The following is a 10,447-nucleotide window of genomic DNA, read 5'->3' as shown; positions in this document are numbered from 1 at the left end:
GGGCGAGGAGGAGCCCAAGGAGGCCGCGGAGGAGGCGGCCCAGTCGGGGGAGGAGGTGCCCGTCTTGCGGCGGCCGGCCAATCAGGGCCGAGGGGCGTGTCCCGGCGGGCTGGCTCCGCCCCTCCCCTTGGCTCGGCCCCCTCCCCTCTGCTCCTTGTCGCCCTCCTCCTCCTCCTCCTCCTCCTCCTCTCAGGCTGTGGTTTTTCTGTATATGTTTCTGGAGTCCTAAGCCTGAGCTAAACAAAAGCAGGAGGCTGACGGGGCTGCCGGAGTTTGCAGAGCACGGAGGAGGAGGAGGAGAGAAGCCTGTGCGTTGCCTGCCGCCGCGGCTGGGGGAGATCTGGCTTTTGCAACAGCCCACCCCCTTTGAGATCACTCTGGCCCGGAGTGGGGGTGGGGGGCAGCGGGGGGTGGGGGGGAAAGTTTGCATTGCAATCCCCCTGCCTTCCTCTCCTTTCTCCCGATCAATGCATATTTGCAAAAGGATTAAGCCACAGATTTAAGCGCCGGGAGCCCATTTCTGCCTTGCAAAGGAGACCGGACTGCAAAAACCAAAAGCCAGCTCTGATTTCTTTTCGCCAAGTGGGAAGGTGGTTTATTTATTATTATTATTTTTTTCTTCTTGCTTTTTGGAGTGAACACCCTCTCCCACCAAGCCCTCACCCCCCAACCCTCACCCCGCAACCCCTCCACGGTCCCCCCCACCCACCCACCCACCACCCCGCTCCCCATCCCCCCACCATCCTCCAAAGAGGCAAAGGGATTTTTTTTTTTTCTTTTGGTCTTCTTTTCTCCCCTTCCCTGTTTATCCTGAAAAGGATTTGAAGACAGCTTGAAGGATAAAAAGCCCTGGTGCTTCCCACGAGCCGAAGCGAGGAGCAGCCGAGGAAGAGCCGGGGGCTGCCGCAGCCTTTTGGAAATGGACGAGCAGCCCAGGCTGATGCATTCCCACGCTGGGGTCGGGATGGCCGGGCACCCGGGCCTGTCCCAGCACTTGCAGGACGGGGCCGGAGGGACCGAGGGGGAGGGCGGGAGGAAGCAGGACATTGGAGACATTTTACAACAGATCATGACCATCACAGACCAGAGTTTGGATGAAGCGCAGGCCAGGTGAGATGGAGGCTTTTCTTTTGCCTTTCTTGGTTTTCTTTCTTTTTTTTTTTTTTATTGTTGTTGTTGTTGTTTTTCTCCCTCTCGCGGGGGAGGGTGAGGTGGGGGCAAACAATGGGAACCGAATCAGCACGGCGCTTTCTTGCTAAATGTTCTTTTTCCCCGTTTTGACAAGCAAGCGACCGCTGGGGCGGAGGAGCAGGCTCGGCGGCCGGCGCGTTGTTATCGAAAGTGTGGCGGCCGTGCGGGGCTGGGGCTTGCAGGGTGCGTGCGCGCGTGCGAGTGCGAGGGGCAGCGGCGGCCGGGGGGACCCGCACCCGCCCGGGCACGCCGAGGCGGCCGGCCCCGCTCCCGGGGGCTGCTGGCAAAAGTAGCAGGCGGAGCAAGATTGTCAAGTTCCGAACCGGCGCCCTGCCGACACGTTACAAAATACAAGGTCCCGAGAACACTTTTTTTTTTTTTTGCAAATGGAGTTGACTCCTTCTCCCTAACTCGGGAGGCGAGTTTAATTTTCTTTCTCGACTTAACGCCTCTACATGATGATGATTATTTTTTTCAATCTTTTCCCATGCTTCTCCTACTGCCTTCAAACCAAAACAAACCCAAAAGAAAACAAAAACAAAAGCAGGCTATTTCTTTGTCAGGAGTTGTCGGCTCTGCAGAAAATACTTTGCATTCACTTCATTTTTTTTTTCTTTTCTTTCTTTTTCTCTTTTGAAAGAAGCTAATGGAAAAAGAAGTAAAGGCTTTTTTTTTTTTTTTTTTTTTTTGGCTTTCAGGCTTATGTATTAGTTTTGAGAAACTCCGATTTTGCAGTTTAACTTTATTGTCTCTAATTGGAGTCGTTGTACTGACCCTTCCGGGACCCAGGAACCTATGGACGGTCCTTTAAAAGGGGGTTACTGGCCCCTTCATGTGGGCAGGCTTTTTTTCCTCTAGGCTCCTTTCTGGACCACTTACTGTGCAACTGCACAGAAATGAAAGCCTGTGTGATTTCAAGTCTTCTAATACTCTAGGACATGTAGATCTTCATTAAGAACACATTAAAAAAAAAAAAAAAAGCTGTGTAGCTTCCTAACTTACTCCACTGTCATGCACACAGTTTTTTAGGGTTTTTACAATCAGTTCTCTTTTAAAATAAAGCACAGGGCCACCCTCACTAACTAAAGCAAAACACTACACAGGTCTTTAAAATGACCCCAACTGGGCTAAATTGTCAAAGAAGTTTTTATTTATTTATTTTTTGCCCCTCTTGCTTTGAAAAATCTTTTACTTGTGTAGCTAAAATTCCAGTACCTCCAGTGACTTAGTAGTGGAGGAGACATCTTCATATGTAACTTGGTCTAAGGAGATAGGAATCCATGTTGAGAAAATGAGAGGAAGCAGCTCAGAGCGTGCATGCTCTGAATTGCACCCTTATTTTAGCTACAATCATATGCAACATGTAAACTCAAAAGTATTGGTGTTCAAGGCTGCCTGAAGACTTGGAAAGCCTCGAAGAAGACTCAGACTCAGAACTAGTGTTTTTTTTCTTTTTAAAGGAGAGGGTAATTTTTTTTTTTTTAAATTATTGGTGCGCTTTTTCAATTTGGTTATCTGAAGAAAAGCCATTAGGTATGGTAAATGTAAGATTTCCCCCTGGCAATTCTCTTTTGAATTGGAGCAGATTTCTTCAGTACAGTATTCCTGGGGAAAAAAAAAAATCCCTCGGCTATACAAGTCGACTGGTTTAATAAGTTGATGAAGCAGAAGAGGCCAGTGGGCATGCCTACTTCTCTGCTGTTGAGTGCCCGTCTTTCTTGTGGTACTGAGGGGTAACCAGAACTCAATGGGTGCCCCGCTTCATTGGCTAAGATCTTGAGAGAGATCAGATACAATTTGGGATTGGGTGCATTTTCACTTCTCCCATTAGTGCACTGTGGCCCTGCAATATTTTGATCTAGCTCTGTGGGAATCTTTGTGTGTCTCTGGCCCTTGTGTAAGCATACAAGTGATGAGAAGTATTTAAAAGGATAGCTTTTTTCATTGCTACCTCAGACTAAACCATCATTCAGCCTTTTGGCTTAAACAATGTGATTCTACGGAGAAAGGGCTGTTCTTTTTATCTTTCCATTGTACCTCCATAGAGTGCATTTATTATTTACAAAGTAAACTGTTGGTGTTTTAGATACAAGGTATGTGTTCATTTTGATACTGGTGAATTTTACCTTTAAACTCTCCAGACTGGACAAGAGACAGAACACGCTTTGGATCTGTTTTCTCCATGAGATGTCTGTGTGTTTTTTTTTTTTACTATTTAACTTTCAAAGGGATTTCAAGACAAGAGTTGCGTGTGTCTTGAGTGCCAGGGCTTCCCATTTATCTGCGTATATTAATTTTACTTAGTAAATAGAATTTATTTAACAAATAACTGATAGGATCAGTATTTTGTTTCCAAAACAGTAGCATTCTGTTAAGTGATTCCATAATAAACTGGAAGAGAAGGTATTGTTTTCTTGCTCAGGAGCATTCGGCACACACACACACACACACACACACACACACACACACACGTGCGCGCACACACCAGGTAAATCACCAATCTAAAAGGCAAAATTGTATTTTTCCCCCCAATGGGTGCAAGATCCTAATTGTAAATAATTGAATTTCGACACCTGCAAATAAGCGGTGTGTGCACAAGAGGCATAATGTGAACACAGAGAAATGAATTTATTCCCCATATGGGTATGTTTGCCCCCTGGCAATGCATTTCCATACTCTTTAACTTGGGGACTGAAATTTTATAAATTGACAGTTCTACTCAGAAGACCTTTCAAGCATCTTGTGTTTATGAGAATACAGGGGCATCTGTGGAATGAATTCGAACACATGGATGAATTAAATTTGAAAACACACAGCCCGAGAGGCAGACAGCTCTTAGGCTGTGGCCGTTGCATAGATTAGACACAACTGTTAACCTGTGCGTGAGGCTTTGCTCTATGCATTGTCCTGGCTAGGATTATTGGTTTAGCAATCCCATTTTGATTAAACTGTTTAAGAAAAAAGAAGAAAAGAAAAAACCCTGTCTGTAAATAGGCATAATTTAGGTTAGTTCTGTTCTGTATTTAAATCTGGCCCTCTCCCTGCTAATTAACATTATTTCTTCTGCAACGGGACTCTGCATATGAAGTCATAAAAACAGTTGAAGCGTGCCACAGAGTTCTGCTAGGTACATCATTTGGGCTAAATGTTCAGATTTCTCTTGTGCATTAGCAGCAGTTGGATCTTGAGAGTCGGCCTCAGCTATCATGGTGTTGTTTTTTTTTTCTTGCAGAAAACATGCTTTAAACTGCCACAGAATGAAGCCCGCCTTGTTTAATGTGTTGTGTGAAATCAAAGAGAAAACAGGTAGGAATGAGATTCCAATGTTTTAGCGTTTTCTTTGACCACTGAATCACTTAACCAGCAATCTCGAGCCTGTTATTGAAATAGTACAATTTCAGAATAAAAGTGTGATCACTTCTAGTGCAAGTCCTAGCCATGTCTTCTTTATAAGAAAGCATCAAGTTTCTCTTGACAGTTAGCATCAAGGATTACTGGTTTCTTTTCCTTAACTCTTTTTCCAGCCTCTTTGAAATTGAGGCTAAAATACATAGGTTCTGAAAGGAAATTTATAGAATGGTCTACCTTTTGGGGGGGGGATATGAAAGTAAAAGTCCGCTTCCAGGAGGAATATATTTTGGCTCATATTTTAAAGTCTGGTGTCTTTGGAGCTGGGCTTGGGGAGAGCAAATTGTGTGAAGTTTCTTTTGCTTTTTTTTTTTTTTTTTTTTTTCCCGTGTAATTACACAAAGCAGCAGACTGGAAGTTCTCAGCAGAGACTGTTGTCAAATACCTTTGTGGAAGGCGCTCTGCAGCCTTAGGTTATCGGGATTGGAGTGGCCTGTGATTTTATTGCTAGGAGAGTCGTTGGTTTAGGAGTGTATACCGCCATGAGATCGCTCACACTGTTGTTTTTCTACTTTCTAGACCTCATATCATGGACTTGCACACTTATAGCACATCCCAGGAGGGCATTTAAATTTTAAAGCAACAATTAAAAAATAGCAGTCATCAATCAGAGGTGTTCTTCAACAACAGATGCTCTGGGAAGGACATTTAGCAACATCCTCTTGTTTGTTTACTTTAATCCTTAATTTTCCAGAGTGGCTACATCTCTCCCTTGTAAAAAGAGAAAGAGTTGAGAAGGCAATCTGAAACCAAGGCAGAAAGAGGAGGGGGAGGTTAGAGAAAGGGGAGCTTCTTCTGCTGGGCTCTAACTTACTCGCTGGCTTCAAGGCAGTGCAGAGGACCTGCCATCCTGTTTATTTATTTAGTTTTTACAACAAGGAGTGTAACAGTCAATAATTCATATCTAAACCATATAAGCAAGGGCATGACATGAATGAAACTGACAATGAATATGATTGCATGCCCGGTTGATATACATTGATAGTTGCCCATAAAAAAGGGGGCTGGGGGAGAGGGCACGCAGGGGGCTCTCTTTCTGAGAGCTTTCTCCTTTTAAAAAAAAAAGTCAGTTGCAAGATTTGACTGTTGATTGAATGTATAATTATTCGGGTCTTGGAGTGTATGTAGCCTGAGTGAGCAGCTCCTCTGTGGATGGTTGGTTGTGTTGTTGATTACATTTTCGACCTGAGCAGTGATGGTCAGACCTTTAAGCCTTTCCAGGTCATCTTGTCACAGTCTAACGTTAGGATGAAGCTGTTCATTGTCTAATTTTAGTTGGGAGAAGCCTTGTTAGAGATTTATGGATTGTACACTCAGATACCAAAAGAGCTTTTTTCAGTGTGTCACACTTTTTAGGTTCTTTTTCTATTAGCTTAGAAAAACACACCTAAGTGTGTGCACATGCCTTCTCCAGCCCCTTCTCTCTTTTTCTTTCTTCTCCTTTTCTTCTTTGACCTCTAATGTTTATTTATTTTGAATAGTTGGTTTGTTGGAATTTGTTTCTAATAGATTATGAGCTGCCGCTGGTCTGTGGCTCATACTGTGTGGAATCAAAATATAAAGGCATATGTGATCACTGGAACTAAGGCGAATCTATTTTCTGAAGACACTTTGTAAGGTTTTTATTGAAAGGAAGCCTGTCAGGACACTTCAGGGGACATTGTAGCCCAAGTGTTTCATTCTAGCCTCCTAATTAAAACCGAGCCAGGCAGTCGATCAAAGTGGGTGGGTGTGAATGGAGATCCGGTTCAGGTGTGGGCTAGAGAGTTTGCTCCTTGTTCATGTTGGCGAAAGCTTGGTGAGGCGAAGCAATTGCAATGGTCAAAACAACGCTGAAGCTTTCCTACGTGTCTAGATGCATTTTGGTTTGTAAGTTCTTTGTCAATGTGTTTAATGTCGGAAGTTTTTTTTTTTTTTTAAATATTGGACTCAAGGTTTTGTGTGTTGTGACTGATGCATCTGAAAAAATAGTTTATCAAATACATTGACAGGGATAAAGGATCATTATCCTGTGTCTTATGGGCACCCACCAGAGTTATGCACTGAGAGGGCATCTCTGGGTGAAGGCCACACACACACACACACACACACACACACACACACAAAGCCTACCTCCCTTTTCAACATATGTGTTGGAAGGATCGAGTGACCGACTGAAGTCGCCTGTCCCATCAGGTTGGGTGTTGTGTTGTAGGTGGGAGTCAGCCGTGCAGTTAAGCACACCCTTTGATTGTCAAGCACAATCCCAGGTCCCCGTGGCTCTGCTGACTGCTGCTCCTCTGGGCCAGCAAAGGTTCCGTGACTGCAGGCAGTGTCTGCAAAGTTGCAGGCGAGTTTTTTTTTTTTTCTTTCCTTTTTTTCTTGCTTACTTCTTGCTACTTCCTTTGCGTGATCAATTCACCTAAGTTCTTTTGTCGTTTGGGGGACTTTTTGCTGTCACCTTTTAGGCCTTCCTCGCTTGAAGGAGTATTTTTCTGGGCTGCTACACTAGTTAAAGGTTGGCTTTGTGTGTTTGGATTCTAACAGGAGATTCTCACATTTGGCTCACCTAGGTGGAACTCTGGAGAGGGGATTGGTGCTGCTTTTACTTTTGCTTTTTGTTAATGATTTTGCCCAAAGTAGATAATAAAGCTAGCCAAGTTCTCTCACTATCGTTTTGGGACTTGAAAAAAAGAACGCATGCACATAAAGCCCAAAGTAGGCGACGCCGTGTAAATTACAGTTGATTGATTGGTATTTAAATCAGAACTTACCGTGGGATATTAAAAAAAGAGAGAGAAAAAAAACCCCATGTGTCTTCTTGCTTTAGAGTGTGAGCACGCTTGTTATTTTGATACTTTGTTGCTTTTTAAAAATAAATACTAAAAAGAAAAGAATGATAGTGAGATGCTTGGGTGCCAAAACTTCAACTTTAGGAAGAAAAAGACAAAAAAAAAAAAAAGCCAGCGCTGTAGCAACGTGCGTCTCAGATTTTATCTGCTGCTCCTTGTGGGAACACAAGAAACTTAATAGAGAATTTTAAAGCACTTACTATGTCATTTTCTTTGTTTTTAAGGACCATTCCTTGTCTTCCGACACACTAGCAATAAGCTATGTTACAGATGTCTGTATAATACGCATGTATATACACACGTATGCTGGTAATAGAATTGATGGGAAGAAAGTGCTAAACGAGCGAAACATACTGTATTTCTTAAAAAAGACTTTTGAACATATCCTTAAACACTTCTTCATCTTTTTCTCACTTCTGTGTCAGAGTCACCCAGGTTTAAACATTGGGAAGCCATACAAAAAATTAGGTGTCACTTATAACGAAGAATATTTATAGATAGCGATGAATAGCTACAGTTGTTAGGAGTAGTTTTTAATTTTAGAACAAAAATAATTATAAATGGAACTTTTCAGCCAGTTTTCCTCTGCAGACTGTCTACACTGAAGCTAAATAATTGGAGAAGTGCAGAAATCATTTTTGGCTTCTTTAACACCCTTTTGTTCTCACTTTTCCCTTTTTTCTCTATTTTTAATTAACGCGCCCATCACAGAACTGTAGTGTGCGTGCGTGTGTGTGTGTGTATGGAGTGTATATGTGAGTGCATGTATGGCAGTAGCTGCATTGCACTAATGATACTGTCCCTTATTGCTTGCTGCACCTTTGTAATGTAACAGTTATTTCAAGGGTCTTAAATTCCTCTCCTCTCGCCTTAAAGCATCGGGGAATAATTTGTGTGTTCCTGTGTGTCTGTTCTAACCACCTCTATCTTTCTCTATATCTATCTATTGGGATAGTATCAAGGAGCCCGTGTATGGCAGGGAATAATTCTAACAGCATAAGACTTGGAGTAGTAAAAATCGGAGTGAAATAACTCAATGATTCGCGCCACTTTCTTGTTAGATTCCTTTTGGGATAAAAGGCAAAAGTGTGACTTTTCCTAGAAACTCCTGTGTTTCAGGCACATTTAAAAAGTTTCTGCTGATGAGACTTTGAGAATGTGGTCCTTTTGTTTTTTTCCGGAAGGGCCTGAGCTCACCACCTTTCAGGACCAGCAACATGGTTTCTAATAATCTGGATATAAACTACACACCTATATTCATGTGAGAGGGGTTAGTGAAGGGCTATTTCCCTTCTGTCGGTTCATGATGGTGTGCCCCAGTTTCAGAAATGAGTTCAGAAAAATGCTGGCCTCTGATAAGCGGAGTTGTTGCAAAGAACAGCTAGGTCATGGTCACTACAGTTTGGAGTTTTGGAAACTTGGTGTCATTTATACAGATATTAAGGGTCTGTGCAGGGAGAGGGTCTGGACAGGAGAGAGAATCTGAGAGAGGACTCCTGAGGGAGACGATGCAGAGAGCCACGTGTAAGCCAGGAGCTGTAGGCTTTGGGGAGTTGGTGAGGAAGGAGCGAGCCTGAACTTCCCTGGCTGGGCTGCAGGCTGGGCTCTGGGCTGACCCGGCAGCAGTACCTGCTCTGCTTAGCTTTCTGTTGGGGCCACGCATTTTCACATGCTGACACTCAGCAACTTTCTGTTGATGTTGGCATAGTTACAAAAGTGCCACCTACTCTCTCCCCGCCCCCCCCGAACAAACAAACTAAATATTGAATGTATTTGACTAGGACAACATTTTAATTTAAAGAACGGCTCTGGCTTCCTTGGACATGTGGTTTACAGAAAAATCCTAAGAAAGTGTATCAATAATTTTTTTTTTCAACCGTCTTCTGGATGGATACTGTTATGTTTTGAGCTTGGTGAAGTGAATCTAAATGTACTTTTATTGCTTTTCTTTAAAAAAATCATGTAAAGCACAACATGACAGAAGCAGTGTTGGGTCCAGCTTCAAAGACTTGCCCACTGGTATACTACCCTGAAAAGCACCCCATTCATTTGCCTAAACCCAGTTTACAGGAATATAATAATACTGCCTTTGTTTTGGTAGAATGGTTAGTGAGATTTAAGGAATGCAATACTTAATAAATAAAATAAGTGGAGGATTAATAACTCATTTGCAAATGCTTTGAGCTCTCTAGGCTATATAAATAAAAGATACTGTGTTTTCTATAATAATTATCTCAGGACTTGTATCCCATCCTGTTAGGGTGTTGTTCCCATTAACTCTTTCAGGCCAAAGACTCATGCATCTTCTGGTCTATAAGTCCTGGGGTTGTCTCTTCTGTCTCTCATGTGTCCATTCTTTGGTTGCAACTTTGTCCCATCTGCCTCTCAGGGATGTCACTTTTCAGAATTGGTAGGGTGATTCTGAGCAGAGAGAATGAAGGTGTAGATTGCTATAACATCATGGAACCTCGCCTTCATTATTGGCAGGATAGGGTCAAAAGGAACTCACCCGAAGGTCCTCGAACCTCCAACAGCTGTCTTTCCATCTCTCAATTACCGGTAGAAATCAAGACTATGATATCTGGAAAATTCTCTTTTTGGTGTAAGCTGTAGTTTTAATTGTATGGATTGAATCTTTTGTGATAGATATTGGGGTGGATATCTGAAACCCCATGCTAGTTCTAGATCTCCCAGTAAGTAATTAAAAGACCACAGACAAATTGCTGAAACAATTGTAGGAGAAACTATATTACTGCTTAAGAACTTGGTTTCTAGATTTGTTGTGTGTGTGTCCCAGAATTGCTACCTTTTGGCTGTGTAACCCTATTTAAATTACTAAACCTCTCGGTGCCTCGTTATCCTTATCTATTAAAAAAATATGATGTTGGGATTTATCTTAGAAGGGTTGTTTCAAGGATTAAATAAGGTAATACATGTAAATTACTAGGCCTGGCATAGCATAAACATTCAATAACTGTTAGCTTTTATTATTCCTGGCTTTGTTTTCTTACATGTAA

At 42.7% G+C, this 10,447-nt stretch overlaps 1 protein-coding gene across 5 annotated transcripts in view; it reads left to right on the top strand.

Moving 5' to 3' along the window:
* Positions 1-219: 219 nt before the first annotated feature.
* Positions 220-10,447, top strand: part of PBX1 (PBX homeobox 1) — a 278,168-nt gene continuing 267,940 nt past the window's right edge. For 3 of the 5 annotated variants that reach the window (XM_041003181.1, XM_041003178.1, XM_041003177.1), the window contains exons 1-2: positions 758-1,110; positions 4,424-4,497. In XM_041003181.1, coding sequence (XP_040859115.1) covers positions 920-1,110; positions 4,424-4,497 — 265 coding nt within the window. In that variant the 5' untranslated portion in view covers positions 758-919. Of the gene's footprint in view, positions 1,111-4,423; positions 4,498-10,447 lie in introns of all 5 variants that reach the window. The other 2 variants (XM_041003180.1, XM_041003179.1) reach the window with 2 other exon arrangements.

Source organism: Ochotona curzoniae, unplaced genomic scaffold (genome assembly GCF_017591425.1).
Source record: "Ochotona curzoniae isolate NIBS_2020 unplaced genomic scaffold, NIBS_Ocur_1.0 scaffold_2683, whole genome shotgun sequence".
Taxonomy (NCBI): Eukaryota; Metazoa; Chordata; class Mammalia; order Lagomorpha; family Ochotonidae; genus Ochotona; species Ochotona curzoniae.
The sequence above is the reverse complement of the archived record's forward strand: the minus strand, read 5'-3'. Positions and strand labels throughout refer to the sequence as shown.